This window comes from Diceros bicornis, chromosome 26 (assembly GCF_020826845.1).
Source record: "Diceros bicornis minor isolate mBicDic1 chromosome 26, mDicBic1.mat.cur, whole genome shotgun sequence".
NCBI classification, from domain to species: Eukaryota; Metazoa; Chordata; class Mammalia; order Perissodactyla; family Rhinocerotidae; genus Diceros; species Diceros bicornis.
Genome location: NC_080765.1, coordinates 9,594,447 through 9,616,802, shown reverse-complemented (window position 1 = coordinate 9,616,802; position 22,356 = coordinate 9,594,447). Strand labels below are relative to the sequence as shown.

Genomic DNA, 22,356 nt, shown 5'->3' with positions numbered 1-22,356 from the left:
AACCTCAAACTTGGCTCGTCCTTCTTCCTCGCTAGGCCTGGGGGGTCTCAGAGGGTTCTGGGATCTGGCTGAATGTTCAGGCACTGCGGCGCTGCGAGAGTGGGGCCCCGTACTAGGGGCCGGGGGCTGCAGAGGCCAGCCGGGGAGAAGCCAGGGACCCGGCTCGCCCAAGACGCCGCCCGCGCTCCCGCGCTCGCCGGCGGCCCCGCGCCCCTTCCCCCTAGAGCCAGGGCGGGGCGGGCCGGGGGCGGGGCCGCGCGGCGCTGACGTCACCCCGCCTATAAAGGGGAGCGGGCGCCGCGGGCCGGCTTTGTGGAGCGCTGCGGAGGGTGCGCGCGGGCCGCGGCCGGGAACAAAGGAGCAGAGCGCCGCAGCGGTTACCGCCACCGACCGCCGGGGCTGCGCCGGGGCCTCCAGCCCGCCGCCACCATGACTGCCAACGGCACGGCCGAGGCGGTGCAGATCCAGTTCGGCCTCATCAACTGCAGCAACAAGTACCTGACGGCCGAGGCGTTCGGGTTCAAGGTGAACGCGTCGGCCAGCAGCCTGAAGAAGAAGCAGATCTGGACGCTGGAGCAGCCGCCCGACGAGGCGGGCAGCGCGGCCGTGTGCCTGCGCAGCCACCTGGGCCGCTACCTCGCGGCCGACAAGGACGGCAACGTGACCTGCGAGCGCGAGGTGCCCGGCACCGACTGTCGCTTCCTCATCGTGGCGCACGACGACGGCCGCTGGTCGCTGCAGTCCGAGGCGCACCGGCGCTACTTCGGCGGCACTGAGGACCGCCTGTCGTGCTTCGCGCAGACCGTGTCGCCGGCCGAGAAGTGGAGCGTGCACATCGCCATGCACCCGCAGGTCAACATCTACAGCCTGACCCGCAAGCGCTACGCGCACCTGAGCGCGCGGCCGGCCGACGAGATCGCCGTGGACCGCGACGTGCCCTGGGGGGTCGACTCGCTCATCACGCTGGCCTTCCAGGATCAGCGCTACAGCGTGCAGACGGCCGACCACCGCTTCCTGCGCCACGACGGGCGCCTAGTGGCGTGCCCCGAGCCCGCCACCGGCTACACGCTCGAATTTCGCTCCGGCAAGGTGGCCTTCCGCGACTTCGAAGGCCGCTACCTGGCGCCGTCGGGGCCCAGCGGCACACTCAAGGCGGGCAAGGCCACCAAGGTGGGCAAAGACGAGCTCTTCGCCCTGGAGCAGAGCTGCGCCCAGGTCGTGCTGCAGGCAGCCAACGAGAGGAACGTGTCCACGCGCCAGGGTGAGTGGGGACGCCGGCCCCCGCCTCTCTGGTCGGTGCCCAAAGCGCACCCCACCCCCGTTCCTCCAGCCTCGCGCTCTTTCTCGCCCGCGGCGCCGCTGCAATCCCGAGCGACGCCCGGTGCGCCCCCGCTAGGCGGGCAGGCCGTTCCACCCCGCCGAGGGACGTGCGCTCGGGCCGGGAGGAGGGGGCGGGGGTGGGGCTTGGACCATCCTTGGGCGCCGCTGCACAACCCCCATCCTGCCTTGGGGTTGGGGCTCTCCAGACCCCGGATGGCGTCGCCTTATGTGCTACCCTCCGAACCCCAGCCTAGTCTGGGCCCTCCCCACGCGCGCTGATCCTTTGGATCCGGGGGCCCAGCCCTTGAGGGACGCTCCTCGCGCGGATTTCCTTGTGCCCCTCCCCCAGTCAACGGGCCTTTAGCTCAAGGGCGGAGGCGAGGGTCGCCACAGGCGCAGGGCGCGCCCCCACCCCCTGCGGGCCGCCTTTCGCGGGCCGGATGGGGGAGCGTTTGATCTCCGCGGGATGCGCTTCCACCTCCCCGCTCTCCAGGCCTTTCTCCACCCCCTCTCGCTGCCGGGAGGGGTCGGCCTCTGCTGGAGGGGGCGCCCCGAGTGTCTGCTCTTTACCCCCAGTCCCTCCTCCCGCGTCTGCCCCGCGCTCGAGGCCGCGGCCTTTGTGAGCAGGGGGGGCGGGCTCCTCGACAGGGCCCTCCCTCTCCCCCTTTGTCCTGCTCGGTCTTTGCAGATGGGAAAACCAGATGCGGCGGGGCGGGGGAGGGGATCTGCTTGCTGTGGGTGCCCGTTGCTAAGTACTCCCCCGCGCCACCCCCGGGCCCAGTGCCCCGGTCCGTAGCCTCCCCAGGAGGCGGCCTCCCTCCTCGCGCCCCGGCCCCGGGACGGCGTGGCGCGGATGGAGGCCCGCCAGGCACCCCGCCCAGCGCCCGCCGCGCGTCTCGGGGCCAGTGCGCTCTGCTCTGCGGGCGTCCGAGGGCGGCCTAGCGCGGGCCTGGAGACCCAGCCCGGCTCCCTCGAGCAGCCCTCCACCCTTACGTGAAGCCACTTCCGAGGCTCCCTCCCGCCTGGAACAATTGGCTGCAACTCGCTGCATCCTCTCTCGGGGCCTCCCGCTGGCCTGGCCATTTCCTACCGGCCTGCGCGCCAGAAGTGAGCCCCCCTCTTCCCCTTCTTGGTTTCTTCTCCTCTGCGGCTTCTCTTCCTTCTGGCGCCCTGCTCCTCCGTTGGCGAAGGCAGTTAATTCTGTGCTGCCAGAGACCCCACTGGAGGACCTGCGGGGGTCTTGCTCCCTTGGATAGGAAGTTGGACCCCAGCCTCTGCAGAAACTGGATGGGAGCCCAGTCAATGGTCCCCTCCCATGGAGGGAGGCCCTCCTCCTGATGGCCATCCTCCTGACTGGGCTCTGCGGAGGGGGCACACCTCCTTGGCAGTGGGGTTGGAGGCCCCAAGTGGGGTAATGGCAGTTTTGTGCCTGAGTTTGCTGACTGAGGTGGGTGGTGTCACTTCCGTTCTACAGGGGGGCAGGTTTAGACCCAGAGAGGTGAAGCGATGTGCCCAAGGTCACACAGCCAGTAAGCAGCATGCAGAACTGGGTCTGTCTGACTCCAGAATGGGCTCAACCCTCTGATGCCTCCCAGCCTCCAGGGCACTGTGGAGGCTTTCCCACTTCACACAGCACTGGGTGGGGCAGGACTCCCCACCTCTTCCGGCCAAGTGAGACAGGCTGAGACCTGAGTGGTGGACAGATGGGCATGTCCTGGATCCTTCCCTGTTGGGGCTCATGTTCTAGTTGGGACATGATCGACATCCCAAACAAAGGTGTCAAACAAAGGCCTGGTGGTCCAGGAAGTACATCAGGGTCCCAGATTAGATGAGGGAGTCCTTTTTGAGGATACTTGAGCTGACCTGAAGGACGAATAGAGATAGCATGTGTCAGGTGTGTGGACAGGTGTTGCAGGCACAGGGCACAGCTTGTGCAAAGGCCCCAAGGCAGGAAGGAGCAGAAAGCCCAGTGTGGCTGGGAGAAAGCTTGTGAGGTTGGTAGATGGGACCGGAGCAGCCAGCAGGGTCGCAGGACCTGTCTTGGGTGCTCATCAATGCACGCATGCTCTGTGCTTGCTGGGCTGTGTCCAGCACCTTCCCTGGGGAAGAGGCGGCAGGGGCAGGTGGTCCTGGCCCTAGCCATTGGGGCCAAGAAAGTGCAGAAAGAGCCTGGGGGTGTTCTTGGCAGCCACGTGCGAGCCTGGGCAGATGCCCTCTCGTCTCTGGTACAGCTTGCTGGGCTGTCATGATGTGATTCAGGCTGATGGGGCAGGAGGAGCTGGAAATTGGGCCAAGAGAGGTGTGGGCTCATCTAGGAGTTTAAAGAGTTGTAGAACTGGGGGAGGGGACTGTGGGGGCCGAGATGTGGGCTCTGTTGACCTCAGATCTTGGGATCCTCATCTTGTTCTCATGTCAGCTGACCCTGAGTGTTGCTGGTGGGATGGAGAATGACCACAGGACCTGGAGCCAGCATGGGAGGGGGGCGTGTCTGCAGAGGCCATTTTGGACAGGCCTGCGTGGCAAGGAGGCGGCGCCTGTGCTTCTAACACATGTGGGGAAACTCCAGCCGGGAAGGAGGAGGATCGTGGGCTTAGCCAGCTGCAGGATGTGAATCATCCCCACAGGCCTGCAGAGGCCGGGCCTGGTAGGGGTGGGGTGCTCCATGCTGAAGCTGCAACCTCTCTCCTGCCTCAGTTTCCTCATCTGTAAAAGGGTGGCCCAGGGCTGCCCTGGGCAAATTCTTTCAGCCAGGCTTTATTTCTGGGAAGAGGGCTTTACAGCCACCATTAGAGGCAGGGTCGGCCACCAGGGAGTGGGTCCTGGTGCCTGAGAGCTGATGTGACGAGGCAGATGGCGTGCGTCTGTTCCAGGTCCTGGGAGGTAGTGCAGCTGTGACTACATCACAGGTGAGGACACGGCTTGGGCAGCGATGGAGGAGGGTGGGGCCACTGAGTGAGCAGCACTTCATGCTCCTTGGACGCCTCACCTACCCTGGGCTCCAGCGAGGCCCTGACCCACATTTCCCACCTGGCCTCACAGCCTCCTTGCATCTGGCCAGCTGCACCCTGAGGACTCCACACTCAGGAAGTGCTCTGTCCCAGCCGCTCAAAGGTGAGGCTGGCTGGCTGAGAAAGGGCTGATCAAGTTGGGCTTTGCGGGATGTATAAGAGTTCTCCCAGTGAGGCACGGCATTCCAGGCTCAGGGAGGGGCTTGTGCAAGGATGGAGAAGGGATTTGAAGTGGTCAGGTAGTGGCAAGAGCTGACTGGAAAGGGGAGGGGAGGGGAGGCCACAGACGCTTCCAAGCTCCCCTCCTCTAAACTGAATGGGGGTGGTGGGGAATGCCTCTTTTGAACAAAGCAGGGGGATTTGGGAACTGCTAAGGACTGAGGGGGCTGGGGACCGTGGAGGGCATTAGTCAGGGAGAGGTAAGAATGACTCAGAGACTGTAGACGGGGAAGGCCATGATGGAGGGGGACGGGTGGGGGCCTGGGGGTCTCACCAGGGTCTCTGGAGGGAGGCGGGAGATGTGCCCGTGGGAGCCGTTGAGCCCCCGCATCTCCTGCCTCCCCAGGGCTCCTGCAGGGCTGTGACTCACGTTTTCTGTGCTGTTGTTGATGAAAAGAAAGATCCCAAAGAAAACCCTGTTCCCATAGTAACCCAGCTCTGATTAGAGCCTCCAAGGCCAAGAAGGGCCTTTCCCGTGTGGGCAGGGCCTTGGAGCCGGGAGGGGCTCTGCTGGATGGTGTCAGGGGACAGCTCCCTTACCCCCACCCCTTCCTGTTGGCCTCTGAAGACCTGGTGTCTGCTTGGCACCAGGCCCCTAAATCCTTTGAAATCTCCTGGCAGAATGGAGGGACTGGGCCCTTTCAACAGGCAGAGAGGGAAACTGAGGCTGAGTAAGGGGAACGCACTTGCCCAAGGTGCCTGGCCCCGCTTTGGGTCCCTTACTGGCTGGCATAGGCCTTTTCATCAAACCAGTTCCAGGACTGGACACAGCCAGGCTGCTGAGGTCTGAGGAACTGAGCAGATGGTGGCGGTTGTGTGGCCCTGGGCAAGTAATGACCACTACGAGCCTCCCTTTGTTCCTCTGTGGGAAGAGGGTGTTAGTGATAATTCCATGGGGCTACTGGGAGGGTTCGAGCAGATGTGTGTCCACCTGTGTGTCCACACCCACACGCAGCACAGGGGCTGCCCCAGAGAAGCTCTCAGTAACCAGAAGTCTCACTGAGGGGCTTCCTGCATTTGTTCTTAGGCAGGGTGGTAAACGCCTTTATTTGCAAGGCTGTGTGATCTCAGGCAGGCTGGTAAGCGCCTTGTTTGTCTGCAAGGCTGTATTAGGACGAGCCATCTGAATCCCAGGACGAGGCTGTGCGAGAGATTTGACATCAATTCTCTGCCCCCTTTGCCCCTCTTTCTGGGGAGCTGCCTCTGTCTTTTCTGCTGCTGGGGTGTGCCCGGAGGGGCTGTTCCTCTTGTTTGTTCCCTTCCTTCCCATCAGCCTGCTCACCACGCATTAGGCAGGTGGTGCCCTGTGGCCAGCAGGCCGGGGCCCTGGGGGCCCATTTCTGCAGAGCGGGGGTGGGGTAGCTCTGCAGCAGTGGGGGTGGGGCAGGTCTGCGGTTTGCTGGGTCAGGTCTCAGTGAGGAGGGACCCCAGCTGCAAGTTGTGCTCCCGGACGCAGCCTTAGTTTGGTCCCAATCCAGGCGCTGGCTTCGGGGCCCAGCAGGCCCAGCCCCTGGTGACCTCCATCTGCACCCAGTGCTTTACTAGGGCGTGACGGTGGGTCCAGCTCACCCCCAGGTCCCGGGCGGTCAGCCAGATCCCTGACATCTGGGTGAGGGGGCCCAGGGGTTCCGAGAGGGTCTGGTTCAGGACCCTGGGTGACCCACACAGGCCACATCCACCAGTCCACAGAGGAGGGAGCCTTGGGGGAAAGGGCGTGGCAAGAGGCCTGAGTCTGCCCACCTCCCCTCCTGAGAGCCATCAGGACCCCTTACTTCCTCTCTGGGTGACCTTGGGCAAGGACACACCGCTGCTCTGCCTCAGTCTCCCTCCTTGTGAAGTAGGGGTGAAGGTCCCCACCCCGTGGCCCTGATGTAGGACATGTGATTGGATTAAGCTGGGCCTGACACACCTTCAGGCCCCCGAGTGGTGATGGATCTAAGGAGAGGCCCTGGGGAGGGCCTGGGAGGTGGCTCAGACACTGGCTTCCCACCCCCTAGTCTCCACCTCCTCATCCAAAGGGATGCCTGTCACCCACCACTGTGGTCCTGGCTTCATAAAGTCCTCGAGGCCCAAACGGCCTGAGCCCGGGTGGCTGGCACAGAGCTGGGTGGATGTCCCTGCTGCGGTTCCTAGAGCCCAGGGCGCCAGGGAATGTGGATTTGTCATTGGGACCAAAGATCCCACTTCCAGGTTTTAGCTGGAGGAGTGACATGGAGGTGCAAAACGGTGTGGCCACAAAGGTTAGCACCTGGGCTGCAGTGCCTGGGAGCCCAAGCTGGGAAACCAGCCCTGGTCCCGTCAGAGGCTTTAGGGACGTGGAAACAGGTAGAGATGTTGGGCAGACGTTTGCAATCAAGGTCTCTAGCCTGCACATGCTTAGAGGCAAAGGACGCAGGAGAAAAGGCAGGAGGGTGAGTCCCTGCTGGGCACGGTGGTGGTCTGGGTGCGGTGGGCTTGGGGGGCGTGTGGGACTTCATTTTGATGCTTTTATGAGTTTTCTTCAATTCCTGAAAAGAACGGGTGCTGTTGTGTTTTAACTTGACACGTGTACAGAAGTGGGCAGGATATAATGGGCCCCCCAGGTATGATACTCTGCCACACTAGCTCCATCTGTTCCTTATTCGTTGTTCTTGGTTGTATTTAAAGCAAATCCCTGACATCAGGGCATTTCATCTCAAAATATTTCTGTCGGTATCTCTAAAAAATGGGGCCATTTTCTTACATCACCACAGTATGATTAACAATAATTAATCCTTAATGCCTATCCCGGGCCACGTTAAGGTTCTCCCGATTGGTTCTGGAATGTCTTTGCAGTTGGTTTGTTGGAAGGTGTTGCTTCTGTGATCAGAGAGAGTGATGTGAGAATGGACATAGCCGGCCGTGGTCCCTTTCTGCCCTGCCTGGGGTCCTGGGTTCCTCTCTCTGACCTGGAGGCCGAGGGGGGTTGGCCAGAACCGGGGGTGTGGGGTCCTGGTACCAGCTGGAGGCTCTCCCTGCAGGGATGGACCTGTCGGCCAATCAGGATGAAGAGACCGACCAGGAGACTTTCCAGCTGGAGATCGACCGCGACACCAAAAAATGCGCCTTCCGCACCCACACGGGCAAGTACTGGACGCTGACGGCCACGGGGGGCGTGCAGTCCACCGCCTCCACCAAGTGAGTGCCCGCGCCGCCTCCCACTGCCCTCACCTGCCCAGGCAGCCCTTCCTGGGGGCTGTGGGGCCTGGGGCCTGGGATGGTCCCGCCTGACCCTGTCCACCACCCTCAGGAACGCCAGCTGCTACTTTGACATCGAGTGGCGTGACCGGCGGATCACACTGCGTGCCTCCAATGGCAAGTTTGTGACGGCCAAGAAGAACGGGCAACTGGCCGCCTCGGTGGAGACAGCAGGTAGCCACCTGTGGGCCCACCCCGAGTCCTGGTTCCCTGGAGGGTCCGTCCATGCCGTGGTCAGTCACCAACCCCACCTAAGGCCACCTTGTGCTGGGCATCCCCTGAAACTGGCCATGCCCAGTCACCCTAGGGCTGGTGTGCTGTGTGACCCCGGGCTCCTGCTCTCCCTCTTTGGGATACCCTGGGTATCCCAGCCCCACCCCCATGAGGCTCACAGCCCCTCCCCGCTCCTGGGACAGGAGACTCGGAGCTCTTCCTCATGAAGCTGATCAACCGCCCCATCATTGTGCTCCGCGGGGAGCATGGCTTCATCGGCTGCCGCAAGGTGACGGGCACCCTGGACGCCAATCGCTCCAACTACGACGTCTTCCAGCTCGAGTTCAATGACGGCGCCTACAACATCAAAGGCAGGTTCCCCCGAGGGCAGCTGCCAAGTGGGGCCCCCTGGGCCCGGGCGTCCAGCATTGGGGTGCGGAGAGTGAACCCCTAATCCTGCTCAGTCTGGCCACTCTGTGACTCAGCTCAGGCCATTCCAGTCCCCATGGGGACAGACATCCTGTGGCCACCAAGGGCTCTGGGTTGGGAGCAATACCTTCCCCTCTTATCTGTATGTGAGGGAGAATTCCCCGCCCACCCCAGACAGCTAGAGAAGGGACGAGGGGAGGCGGGCAGAGAGGGAGACAGGGTTCCAGAAGGGGTTGGCAGGGGAAGTACCACACACCTGAGTTATGGGACCAAAACCAGGGGGATTGGGGGGGGGGCGCTGTCCAGCATGGGTGGGAGGCCTGGGTGGCCATAACGGACCCCATTCCCCTCCACCGTTCTGGAAGCCATGATTGCTGGGTGGGGAGCGGGGGCCCAGGGCAGGGCCTGACAGGCTCTTGCCCCCCAGACTCCACGGGCAAGTACTGGATGGTGGGCAGCGACTCCTCCGTCACCAGCAGCAGTGACACCCCCGTGGACTTCTTCTTTGAATTCTGCGACTACAACAAGGTGGCCATCAAGGTGGGCGGGCGCTACCTGAAGGGGGACCACGCAGGGGTCCTGAAGGCCTGCGCCGAGACCATCGACCCCGCCACGCTGTGGGAGTACTAGGCCCGCCGCCCGCCCCGCCCCGCCCCTCCTGCTAACCCTCTCTTCCAGGCGGGCTCCTCCGGGTGGGGCAGCGGCTGCAGCCTGGTCCTTGGGATTTCAGATCCCTCTGTCCTCTCTTCTCTGCCATGGGCGAGGCCGGCACCTCTTCTGACCTCAGACAGCTCTGAGCCTTATTTCCCCAAAGTGGCCAAGGAGAAGTGGGGGGGCTGCAAGGCCTGCCCGAGCCCCTGGGCATGGGGGTGTGTAACTGGAATCTCCTCCTGCCCCCTCCCAAGAGCCTCCCCCCACTTCCCAGGAGCCAAGCCCTTGCCCCCATCCCGTCGGTGCCCCCTGGCGCACCATCCCTGCGTCGGGAGGGAGGCTGCACAGGGTGGGGCTGAACCTGGAGTGTGCCCACCGCCTGCACCCTTTGCATGGAGCCCGGAGCCGGCCTGCCCGCAGCACATCCCACTGTGGTCCGGGGCCCTGCTCCTTTCTCTCTCTCACCCTGGCCTGACTGGAAGCAGAAAATGACCAAATCAGTATTTTTTCTTAACGAAACGTTATTGCTGGAGGTGCCCCAGGCAAGCCTGGTTGTAGCGTGAGTGGTCTTCAAGGGGTCTTTCGGGGGCGGGGGGAGGGGGGCGTGTCTCCAGATGGCATCTCCAGGTCTCGTTGTGCCCTCTACCCAATAGTTGTGGGTCAGGCTGCTGCCTCCCTGAATTCAGAACCTGCCCTCGCCTCCCCAGGGTGCTCTCACTGGCTCCCTCCGTCCCCGGCCCCAGGCCTGTGTCTCCCCTGGTGGTGCTGGGCCCCTCACCGCCTCAGCCAGAGCCCCTGGTGTGATCGGTGCTCCTTGTCTGACTGGACTCCTGACTGGCCTCCTTGGGTCTCGGGTGGGATGAAGCCGGGCGTCACCCTCAGCCGGAAGACCCCGGCCCCCGGCTCCCAGCCCTGCCCCCGCCAGCTCCCCGTACTGCCAGTTTGTCTCCGCCATGCATCTCACTCTGGGTGTCTTGGTCTTTTATTTTTTGTAAGTGTCGTTTGTATAACTAAACGCCCATGATAGTAGCTTCAGACTGGAAAGAGCAAAATAAAATAATGCAAGTCTGCAGCCCAAGGCGGCCGGTTTGTGTCCTGGGGAGAAGGCAGGCGTGGAGGGTGGGCCCTGGGCTCCGACGGGTGGTCTCAGCCGCCTGGACACCTCCAGGAGGGAGGAGGGCCCTCAAGGGGGTGGACTCATTCACCCCAAAGGGCTGCCGGGGGCCCCTGGTGTCCCAAGCACATAGTGGGAGCTCCATGGTGGGGAGGTGGCTGCATTCGTGGTTCCTGGATATCCTGCTTCCCGTGTCGGTGAGGCCTGGAGCAGGGGTGCCCTTGGGAGGGCCAGGTACTGCCCGCCTGCATGTGTAGGGGGTAGAGATCCAGGCAGTACAAACTGGTAGAGCGGACTTTCTCCTCCTGCCTCGGCAGGTGCACCTTGACTAGAACTTGCAGGTAGGGGGCTTTGGGCTTGCCCTCTTCCTATACTGCAAGAGGCCTTGAGTGCATCCATCCACACCCCCAAACTGGGCACGGGTCCCCCTGGGGTTGCTCTCTGAGGACAGGCCCAGGTCCAGGAAGGAGTCAGCTGGACAGACCGCCCTTGGAGCCCAGGGTGGGCGCCTACACCCGCAGGCCCAGCTCTGGGAGGGGGAGGCACTTCTCCACCTGGCAGACAAGAAGCTGAGGAAGTTCCCAGCCTCAAGGAAGGAACTGAGTTCTGAGCCCAACCTGTGTTCTCTGCCCCTGGCATACCCCACGTGGCCGGCTGCAGGGACTCCGGGGCACAGGCACCCGGGCTAGGCCCTTCTGGTATCTCATTTAATCCCAGAGCATCCCTAGGTGTAGCGCTGTTCCCGTCTTACGGAGGAGGAGACTGAGGTTCAGAGCAACAAGGCACAGCCTTGTGGGTGGAACAGGGTGCCACGTGGGTGTCCAGTAGCAGGCGGTGGTTGAGGATCGACTTGGACGATGCGGGCGTCTCGGGGGCAGCGGGGGCACCACGATGTCCTTGGGACAGTGGGACCGGAGCTGCTGCGTCCCTATCTCGCTGCCCAAAGCGCTGATTGGCTGCCGATGAGGAAACTGGGAGGCCTGCGCTGTGATTGGTGGTCCTTGGGGGCGGGAGACTCGAGACTGGCAAGGGCAGATGGAGGCTACAAAGGGACGTTGGGGCCCCAGCGGGGTCCTGGCGGTCGAACCCCTACTCCCGTTAAAGCCAGGCTGGAAGCCAGAAAAGTGTCAATGACGTGGAAGGAACAGATGCATCCTTCGGAGCCAAGGTCTTCCAGATCGCGGGGGGTGGGAACGCACTGGAAGGGGTTCAGGGCGGGAGTCTCCAGTCGGGCAGTTGTAGGTCCTACGGCGCTAAGTAGTTCCCTGCGGTGCCGGGATGGGGGGTGGGGAGCAACCCAGCCCCACCCACGGGGCAGGAATGACCTGTCCTGGAATGACCCCAGGGTCCCCTTTCCGCATCACTCTGAGCCAGGCCTGATTCTGAATTCATTCATTCTGCAAAAATGGGCGCCTACCACGTGGCTGCGCATTCCCTGGGCTGCGGGTTTCCGGCGGCGGAGGAGGCGCACAGTCTGATGGGGGAGGCGCTCGCACCTAGCGGAGGAGGAGGGGGAGGGGGAGGAGGGGGAGGACAACCTAGCCCAGGACAAGGGACAGGAAGGGTGCCGAGTGGAGGGAACCGCAGAAGCAAAGGCCGGGTGGGAGGAAGCCAGGCAGAGTCTCATTGGGTCCCAGAGGAAGCGTGGGTTTGAGCTAGCGAGGCCGCGGGTTCTTCAGGCCCATCGGGCATCTTCCGAAGGAGGTAGACTCCCGTGGAGCACGTGGAGCCCCTTGAGGACCACCAGACTCCTTCCTGAGCACCAGGGCACCCCATTTCCAGGTCTTTTCAGACCTTCAGGGTCCCTCCTGTTAGAACTGGCTCTGGGGCCTCCAGGGCTGGGATTCCAGAGCAACGGTGCAGCTGGCTTCCTCAGCCATTCCCATTCACAAGGGTGTGGCCCGTCACAGGTGACCCTGCGCACACATGGGCTTGTGTACATTCATGGGCATGTGCACACCTGAATACATGCACGGATGTGCAAAAGTCTGTGCACACAAACACGTGCACATAGAGACACATTGCTTGCACACACACACACGAGCACACACACCTGCTCTCAGGAGCAACGAGCTGATTGTGACTTCTCACCAGCCTAGCCTGCACTGACTGAGCATGCAGGGTCCCATCCGCTGTGCCTGAGGGACGCCCATTCCCCTCTGTTCTCTCAGACCCTAAGCAGCAGCTCCTCCTCACTCCAGCTTGGTCAGAGTCCAGCAGGGACCCCATAGCTCAGAGAGTGGGTCCCTCCAAGCCTGCCATGGAGGGAGAGCAAGAACTCAGCCTCTCATTGCTCAGATGGGGAAACTGAGGCCTAGAGGGTGCCAAGTGAGTCTGAGCAGGGGCAGGCAGTGCTCCATGTCTCTCTTCAGGGTTAATTGTGAGCTTGTAAGCCCAAAAGATCACGACTGAAGTAAAAATAGTCATTTAAACTTGTAAGGAAGGAAAAAGAAAGGAGAGGCAAGCCTTCCTCCCTCCTGCGGGTCCTTCCCTGTGGGGGCAGGGATGCCGGAGGCCGGGCACTAGGGGCAGGCTGCGGTCCCCAGCATTCGGCATGGCTGGAGTACAGGGTGTCCCAGGGCCTGACCCCAGTCTTGAGCCTCCCCATTGCTGTCTGCTGGGATCTCCGCAGGCCTGGCCCTGCAGGTCTCTCCGTGGGATGGGACCCTTGAGCTCTGTGGAGCTGTCGCCAGCCCCAGGAGGACTCAGGCGGGTCCCTTTGGTGGAGGAGGCCTCTGAGCTTCCCAAGCACGTCTCTAGGAGACACTCCTTCCAGGTCCCGTGTTTTCCCAGCTCAGGCTCCTCCTCTGTTCATTTCTGGGGAGACCTCAGTGGAGGACACCCCAGCCCTGCCTGGGTGCCATTTCCTCCAAGACCAGAGCAGCCTCTGCCAGAATTGGGATGAGAGGTGACCTTGCATGGCCTTAGGGGCTCATAACTCACACTGAAGGATACAGTAGGTGAGGCTGCGAAGGGATCATCCTGCAGCCTGTCTGACTCCCTGGGGACCCTCTGGCCTCAGTTTCCCCCGTTTGAGCAATGGGCAGTTGGGTTCTTGGCCTCCCTGGGCCATGGGCCCCAAGACTATCCAGATGAGGGAGAGGCTCTGAGACCCCTGGGGCAGTGAAAGATGGGAACAGATGGGGTCTCCCCAGGCAGGAGGAGGCCTGGAGAAGGGGCCAGGTGGGAGGGGCTGGGCGGGCTGAGCATTTGGCCTAAAGCCCAAGCCCCTAAATGGGGCCCAGGGCTTAACCAAGAGGAGGCCGATCCTCCCGGACGGATGATAATTAAGGCAAAAACTGCACAGAGGGGTGGGCCTGGTGGCGTAGCAGTTAAGTTGGCACATTCGGCTTCAGCGGCCTGCCGGTTCCAATTCTGGGCGTGGACTTACAGCCCATCAGGCCATGCTGGGGCGGCATCCCACATAGAAGAGCTACAACTCTACAACTATGATACACAACTATGTACTGGGGCTTTGGGGAGAAAAAAGAAAAAAAAAAAAAAAGGGAAGATTGGCAACAGATGTTAGCACAGGGCCAATCTTCCTCAAAAAAAAAAAAAAACCTGCACGGAGATGCGGGGGCAGATCTGCACTCCCCTCCCCCTCCCTGGGACCCAGGTCTGACCCCCAGGAGGGGAAACCCACCTTGCCGGAACCCCCAGCTAGTGCCAGGCACTGGGCAGGTGCTCTGAAAGGGTTACTATTAGTATCATTATTGTTATTATTTTAAGAACTAAGATAGAGCCAGCCATGATGGCCTAGTGGTTCAAGTTTGGTGCTCTTACCACTTTGGTAGCATGGGTTCATTTCCTGGTTGTGGAACCACACCACCTGTCTGGGGCTTTGGGGAGGAAAAAAAGGATTTAAGATAATAAATCCATAGAGTCTAAAGTCAAAGGATCCCCACTCCTTCTCCCCCCAGAGGTAACACTGTTAGCAGTTTCTTACACACTTCCAGAAAGTTATATTTTCTATTTCAGGAATTAATATGTAGCCCTTACTGTGTGCCAGGTACTAAGCCCTATATTAACTCATTTGGTCCTTGTGATGGGCTGAATTGTGTCCCCCCAAGCTCATATGTTGAGGTCCTAACCCCCAGTCCCTCAGAATGTGACTGTATTTGGAAATAGGGTCTCGAAAGAGGTGATTAATGTTAAGTGAGGTCATGTGGGTGGGCCCTACTCCAATCTGAGTGGTCCTTATATGAGGAGGGGACGAGGACACAGACATGCACAGAGGGACAACCCCGTGAGGACACAGGGAGAAGACGGCCATCTACAAGCCAAGCGGAGAGGCCTCAGGAGACACCAGCCCTGCCGACACCTTGATCTTGGACTTCCAGCCTCCAGAACTACAAAAGAATCAATTGTTTCGTTTAAGCCACCACTTCTGTGGTACTTTGTCATGGCGGCCCCAGGAAACCGATATCATCCATATAACAGCCCTGAGTGGTAGGTAATATTGTTATTCCCATTTATCAGTGCAGAAATTGAGGCACAGAGAGGTTAAGTAGCTTGCTCAAGGTCACATGCCCAGTTTGTGGTACAGCTGGGACTTATATATCAAAACATAACATGTCGGTCCAGCCCCATAGCTCAGTGGTTAAGTGTGTGTGCTCCACTTTGGTGGCCCAGGGTTTGCAGGTTCGGATCCTGGGTGTGGACCTACTCACTGCTCATCAGGCCATGCTGAGGCAGCGTCCCACATAGAAGAGCTACAACTCTACAACTGTGATACACAACTATGTACTGGGGCTTTGGGGAGAAAAAAGAAAAAAAAAAAAGGGGGGGAGATTGGCAACAGAGGTTAGCACAGGGCCAATCTTCCTCAAAAAAAAAAAAGAGGAAAATTGGTAATGGATGTTAGCTCAGAGCTAGTCTTCCTTACAAAAAACCCCCCCCAAAACATAACATGTATGTACAAGCTCATAGGCACCCACACTCATGTGCTTACTTCCCCCAGAAATAGATGGACACGTGCATTCAAGACCAAGTGGTAGTTTGGGAGGTGACCCCAGGAGACAGGGAGAGGGGTGAACGTGAGCAGGGGAAGAGAAGGAAGGCCACAGCGGGTCAGCATGTGGTCATTCATTTTTTTTTTTTTTAATGATTTTATTTATTTATTTATTTTCCCCCCAAAGCCCCAGTAGATAGTTGTCTGTCATAGCTGCACATCCTTCTAGTTGCTGTATGTGGGACGCGGCCTCAGCATGGCGGGAGAAGCGGTGCGTCGGTGCGCGCCCGGGATCCGAACCGGGGCCGCCAGTAGCGGAGCGCACGCACTTAACCGCTAAGCCCCGGGGCCGGCCCCAGCATGTGGTCATTCTAATTCTAATTTTTTGAGGAACCTCCATACTGTTTTCCACAGCGACTGCAGCATTTTACATTCCCACCAACAGCATGAGATGGTTTTATTTTATTTTTTTACACACACGGGATCGTATGCTCCTCTGCTCCGTCCCTTCAGTCGTCACCTAATGAACGCGAGTTTTCCTTATCTGCACAGACAGACCTTACTCTGTCTTCTTGAGTGCCACCACATGATGTCCCATCTTATCTACCTAGTCCCCAGTTCATGGACAGTCACATCGTTTTTCATTTGTCATGACACCGCTGAATGGAACAATGGTGGGCAGCAGCCTTTTTACAAGTCTCGGGTAAATTCCTGGAAGGCTAATTCTTGGGTCACCTCACATTTTGATGGATGTGACCAGATGGACCCCCGAGAAGACGGGGAGCCTGGCTGTGGATGAGAGCTTCTCCCCACTCTCCCCAGCCCAGATGGAGTCACGCTTGAAGCTTTTTGCTGAGAGGTGGAAATGGGCGTCCTGAGTACATCAGTCTGTGCAATGGTCACCTTATGCCGGCAAAGTAGGTGCCAATACAGCCGCGTCACTGGAGGGAGGGGATGGCCTGCTGGGCTCACCTGCCCAGGTGTGTCAGCCTCTGAGACAGGAGGACTGGCTCTACCTGGCTGGGCCCCTGAAGAACGCCAGGTGTGACTTTGACCCGGGACCTCGCCTCGCTCATCTGTGAAATGGAGCCATGAAATGAAGCCATGGATCCCAGCGTGGGAAGTGAGACTAGAGTTCTGAGAACACTGGAACCGCTTTCTGTGTCACGTCCAGAATGGGGACGTGACAGGTGCTGCTTTGCAGTGAGATTGTCCGTTGTCTTAGCTCTTGTCTGGAACAAGACCAGCTCCGGGCAGCAATTAGACTGTCTTCCCCTGATCCAGGGCACAGATGAGCTGCCTGGGAGAAATATCAAGTGGGAACTGCCGGCTTAGGAAAATGCCACCTGCCACTGCCCGTGGGCTTGTGTAGTGAGCAGCAGACCCCTGCTTCTCACTCACCTTGGGGATTCCTCTCTAAAAGGAAGGGCATTGGATACGGGACAAATCCCCAAAGGACAAATGTCCCAGTGGGGCTGGACCTTGGCAGGAGGGTGCAAGCCAGTTGCTCCTAGGAAAGTGCCACAGGACGCTTCCCCCACATTCGACTGGTCAGGACTTAGTCACGTGTCCACAGCTGCCAAGGACCCAGGCAGGTGGTCTTTATTCTGGGCGGCTAGGAGACCAGCTACAGCTCAGGGCTCTGTCTCTGGGGGAGAAAGGAGAATGGACAGCAGGGTTCACCCTCCACCTCTGCTGTGGAGACCAATGGTGGAGAGAAGGGCCCCTCACCTGGAAGTCCCTGGGCCTCTCTGGAAAGTGTTCAGTGGGGTGTAGACAAGGGGTGGCACGGGGAAAGCGGGCTGGGCACTGAGGCAGGGGAGGAGCCAGAGTGGAAGAGGAAAGAGCTGGGCCCAGCTGCAGCTGCACTTCGGGAAGCCCCTTCTCTCTGGTGCTGTTGGGGGCCGAGAGCTGGCCGGCAAAGCACCAGCCCATGCAGGCCTCCAAGACATGGAAGCACAGAGCTGAGGGCTGGAGGGACCTAAGGAATCTCCTAGAGCCAGCTCCCTCTTTTACAGATGGGGAAACTGAGGCCTTGGAGCACAGGGACTTGCCTGGGATCAGCCAAAGAGCCAGCAGTGGACTCTGTCTCATTGTGTGACCTCGGGTGTCAGGAGCATCTGTGAAAGTCTGTGATAATGGGGAGCACAGGGGGGTCTGGGCTGGACACAGGCAGGGTCAGGGGGCCTCTCAGCATCTTTCTCCTGCCTGCTCAGCTTCCTTCTTTCCCAAAGTGCCACTGGCAGATTTGGGGAGGGGGGGATGTAAATAAAAACCTCCCACATCTCCCAGGCCTCCAGACAGTCTGATCAGAGAGCTAGGAACCAAGGATGCCTGTGTCCTGGCAGCCCCTGATGGGGCTGTGGGGGCTCTGCAGCAGCCCAAGCTGATGGTTGGCCAGTGCCCCCCATCACCTGGCCCAACAGCCTCCCCACAAAGGCTGCCATCCTTGAAGGTGCAGGCTGTGCCCTGTCTGGCTCCCTCCTCATTCTGTTATCTTTTCAGCCTCTTTTCTCTTGAGTTTCTGTGTTTTGGATAGTTTCTATTGCTCTATCTTCAAGTTCAGTTATCTTTTCTTCTTCAGCGTCTAATCTGTTATTAATTCCACCTAGTGTATTTTTTTTTTAATATAAAACATCATATATTTTCATCTTTAGAAGTTCAATTTGGGTGTTTTTTGTCTTCCATTTCTCTCTTTATCATGCTTATGTTTTCTTCTGCCTTCTTGAGGGAATCTATTTATATCTATTTATAATAGCTATTTTAAGGTCCCTGTCTACTAACTCTTATCTCCCAGGTTTGTTTCTAGTGATTTTTTCCCTCCTTCTCATGGGTTGTATTTTCCTGCTTCATTGTATGCCTTGTAATTTTTGATTGGATGACATTTATTTATTTATTTATGTATGTATGTATGTATGTATGTATTTATTTATTTATTTTTTGTGAGGAAGATCAGCCCTGAGCTAACATCCATGCCAATCCTCCTCTTTTTGCTCAGGAAGACTGGCCCTGAGCTAACATCTATTGCCAATCCTCCTCCTTTTTTTTTTCCTTTTTCTCCCCAAAGCCCCAGTAGATAGTTGTATGTCATAGTTGCACATCCTTCTAGTTGCTGTATGTGGGACGTGGCCTCAGCACGGCCAGACAAGCAGTGCATCAGTGTGCGCCCGGGATCTGAACCCGGGCCACCAGTAGCGGAGTGCAAGCACTTAACTGCTAAGCCACGGGGCTGGCCCCGGATGACAGATGTTTAGAATTTCATGTTATTGGATGCAGGATTTTTTTTTTTTTTTCTTTTTGTGTGTGTGTGTGAGGAATATCAGCTCTGAGCTAACATCCATGCCAATCCTCCTCTTTTTGCAGAGGAAGGCTGGCCCTGGGCTCACATCTGTGCCCATCTTCCTCTGCTTTATATGGGATGCCGCCACGGCATGGCCTGACAAGGGGTGCATTGGTGTGCGCCCAGGATCCAAACCCGGGCCGCCAGTAGCAGAGCGCGCGTACTTAACCTCTATGCCATGGGAGCGGCTCCCCACCCCCGCTTTTTTTAAATTTCTTTAAATGTCTATGAACTGCCAATGTTTTTGTTCCAGGATGCAGCTATGTTCCTTGGAACAGCCTGATCTTTTTGAGGCTTACTTTTAAGATTTGTTGCTGCTGGAGATGCAGAGCTGGGGCCAGAGCAGCCTTTGGTCTAGGGCTGATTTTACCTGCTCTGGAGGCAATATGTTTTTGAGTGTTCTAGGTTTCCTGCTCTGCTCTGGGGAACGTGAGCTCTTCTCAGTGCTGTGTGCATTCTGTGGGTGATTTTGCTCGTTCTTTCCCTGGCCTGGCACTGGTTCCTCTCATGCACGAACGCATCAGTAGTCATCTGAAGACAGTGGAGGCCCCTCTGCAGATCCCAGAGTAGCCTCTCTGGGTAGCTTTCTCCTTCTTGCTCTTTCAGCCTGTGGATCCTCAGCCTCCCAAATTCTGAATTCTGTCTCCTCAACTCGGGGAGTCCATTGGTCTCCACCAGGGCTTCCTGTTCCTGTGCTGTAGCCTGGAAGCTCTCCAGAATGTAAGTTAGGGAAATTGTAGAGTTCCCTTCTCTCAGGGATCACTAACTTTGCTCCTGTTGTCCAGTGTCTGAAGACCATTGTTTCATGTATTTTCTCTGCTTTTTTAGTTGTTTAAGGGGAGAGGGTAAATCCAATCATCCTTGTTACTCCATTATGTCCAGAAGTGGTATTCCTCCCATTTCTTCTTTTTTAAAACAGCTTTATTGAGAGATAATTCACATACCATATAATTCACCCACTTATAGGGTATAATTCAATGGCTTTTATATGCTCTCAGATATTTGCAACCATCACTGTGGTCAATTTTGGAACATTTCATCACCTCACAAAGAAAGACCATAGTCTTTGCTATCACCTCCTGACCCCTCCATGGCCCCTGTCAGCCCTAAGCAGCCACTAATCCACTTCTTGTCTCTTAACTTCTATAGGTGTGCCGACTCTGGACATTTCATAAATGGGATCATATACTATGTAGCCTTTTGTGTTTGGCTTCTTCCACTCAGCATCATATTTTCTTTTTTTTTTGTGAGGAAGACTAGCCTTGAGCTAACATCTGTCACCAATCCTCCTCTTTTTGCTGACGAAGACTGGCCCTGGGCTAACATGTGTGCCCACCTTTCTCCACTTTATATGGGACGCCACCACAGCATGGCTTGACAAGCGATTCAGCATCACATTTTCAAGGTTCATTTACGTTGTATCACGTGTCAGCACGTCTTTCCTTTTTATGACCGAATAATATCCCATTGGATGGATGGACTGCATTTTGTTTATCCATTCATCAGATGATGGACATTTGGGTTGTCTACTTTTTGGCTGTTATGAATCATGCTAAATATTCATTTTATTAAAAACATCATAGGGGCTGGCCTGGTGGTGTAGTGGTTAAGTTCGCGCACTCCGCTTTGGTGGCCCAGGGTTCGCAGGTTTGGGTCCTGGGCGCGGACCTACGCGCCGCTTGTCAAGCCATGCTGTGGCGGCGTCCCATGTAAAGTGGAGGAAGATGGGCACGGATGTTAGCCCAGGGCCAGTCTTGCTCAGCAAAAAGAGGAGGATTGGCAATAGATGTTAGCTCAGGGCTAATCTTCCTCAAAAAACAAACAAACAAAAACACATTCTAGGGACTCATCTCTGCAGACTTATAACCCCAGCTCTTGATAGCTGTGCTATTGGGACACCTGTAAAATCTGAGCCCACTGTAGCGGGGAGGGCTTTTCAAGCTACCAAGCCCAACTCCTCCACTTTACAGATGGGGATACTGAGGCTCAGCTGGCAGGTAACTTGCCCACTGTGACACTTGTGGAAAGAGCGCTTACCCGCATTTTCTGATTCCAAAAGCAATGAAGCTAATATTTGGGCTTCCATAGGTCAGATTGTGTCTTCACAGACAATATCTCATTTAATGCCCCACAAACCCCCTTCTGAGGTGGGGATTTTTATCTTCAGTTCACAGATTTATTCTCCCAACAATTATGTCCTGAGCATCTTAGACCCTGAGCTGGTGCTGGAGATGCAGAGCTGAGCAGAATGGTGCTCCATCTCCTCAGGGAGGCAGGCACTATGGAAAATATTCCACGAGAAGAGAATTAATCTGAGATGGTCAGTGCCTCGTGAGGAAAGGTCAGGGGCCTGGGCCCCATCTCAGAGCAAGGAAATGGCAGAGCTGGGCAGGAACTGAGCACCTGTGCTTCCTTCAGCAATGCCCAGCCTCCACAAAGCCCTAGGCTTCCTTTTGTCAGTGTGGGAGGTGTTGGCGTCCCTCAAGGTCTGAGGCTGGAGCAGGTTAGGACGGCCACACAGGCTGGGGAGCTGCTGGGTCATCAACTCTGAGCCCAGTTCCAGGCCCCCCTGAGCCCTGATTCTGGGCATTTCTCATTCGATAGCAATGAGTAGAGAGAGGACCAGACATGGGGCAGACAAAGGAGAGACAGAGAGCTTAACGAAGGCTGCGGCTACTGCCTCCCTATGGCGACAGTCTGGGCACAGGTGCATGTGCACCTCTCCTGGGCCGTGAGCGCCGCTGCACACACAGGTCACATAGGGCTTGGTTTGGGGGCAAGATGGGAGTGGTGGCTTGTCTGACCCCCATCTCCGCTCACGAACGAAGGCCCCCACATCACCTCCTCTGGGCTGGCCTTGGGGCTTGCTGTGGCAGGGAGAACCAGGTGGCAGGGCTGCTGCATGCGCTCAAGGGTGAGCCCTCAGCAGGCTGGCAGTGTCCCCTCCCATCCTCTTGTCAGCCAGGATGAGGGGTTGTGGGCAGAGCAGCCTCAGGGAAGGCCATCTCGGGGCTGCAGTCTCAGTGGAGCCCCAGCTGAGAACAGAGTTGCCCTGCTGAGTCCGTCGACCCAGCGTGTTGTGAGAAACAGCTCCTTCAGGTTGTTGTAAGCCACTCTGTCTGGGTGTAGCCTTAGGCAGCAGTACATGAAATGCTGGAGAAGCAGGGGCTGCGGACTCTTGGAGGCCGGGGAGGAGTGTGGGCTGGGCACTGGTCAGGTGGGAGTTTTGAGGGGGACAGGAGGGACAGTGCCTGGATGGGCGTGGATGTGGGATACTGCTCTCAGACACCCAGAGGAACCAGAGGACCAGAGAGAAGGTTCCAAGGGCCAAAAAGGTCCCAGAATGCCTGGCCCAGCACCTGGGTTCTCCCGTGGGGACATCAGCTCTCCTCACTCCTGACACCATCGCCTTGGTTTCCTCCTGCTTCCCCGGCTGTCCTCACCGGTCCTGTAAATGAGGGTGCCCCTCAGGGCCTGGCCTGGCCTGCCCTGCCATTCCCAGGCCTTCAGGACTGTGTCTGCAGCCAAGCGCCTCCCTGACACAGAGACCATGCTTGACGGAAACCATTGCCTCCCAACCCGCCCCCCCGAGGTGCCCTGGCCTCACAGCTCCCTCCATCAGCTGCCCTGAGGGGGCCTGAACATCGCCGTTGGCCCTCCTCTCTTGGTAAGTCCATGTCCATCAGCGCTGAGTTCCCTTGGACTCCCCCCTGAACCCCTCTCAGATGTGCTCCCGCCTGTCCCGCTCCCACCTGGAGGCCAGACAGCAGCCTCCTCCCAGGTCTTCTGTCCCCAGGGCTCCTCCCAAACCCTCTCCTGGGACTCTCTGCCAAGGCCCAAGCAGTGGAGCTGATTGAAAATGCAGATTCCGGGAACCACCAGAACCTCAGGC

General features: G+C 58.2%; 1 protein-coding gene across 1 annotated transcript; it reads left to right on the top strand.

Annotated features, from left to right (window-relative positions):
- Positions 1–345: 345 nt before the first annotated feature.
- On the top strand, positions 346–10,128 carry FSCN1 (fascin actin-bundling protein 1). The gene is made up of 5 exons (XM_058569358.1): positions 346–1,261; positions 7,547–7,703; positions 7,816–7,937; positions 8,180–8,347; positions 8,833–10,128. The coding sequence occupies exons 1-5, from the start codon at positions 430–432 to the stop codon at positions 9,033–9,035; spliced, it is 1,482 nt and encodes a 493-aa protein (XP_058425341.1). The 5' UTR covers positions 346–429; the 3' UTR covers positions 9,036–10,128.
- Positions 10,129–22,356: the final 12,228 nt, after the last annotated feature.

Coding starts and splice junctions, on each gene's coding strand:
- FSCN1 (XM_058569358.1), top strand. CDS start 430: ATGACTGCCAACGGCACGGCCGAGGCGGTGCAGATCCAGTTCGGCCTC. Junction 7,938..8,179: donor CGCCTCGGTGGAGACAGCAG/GTAGCCACCTGT, acceptor CTCCTGGGACAG/GAGACTCGGAGCTCTTCCTC. Junction 8,348..8,832: donor CGGCGCCTACAACATCAAAG/GCAGGTTCCCCC, acceptor CTTGCCCCCCAG/ACTCCACGGGCAAGTACTGG.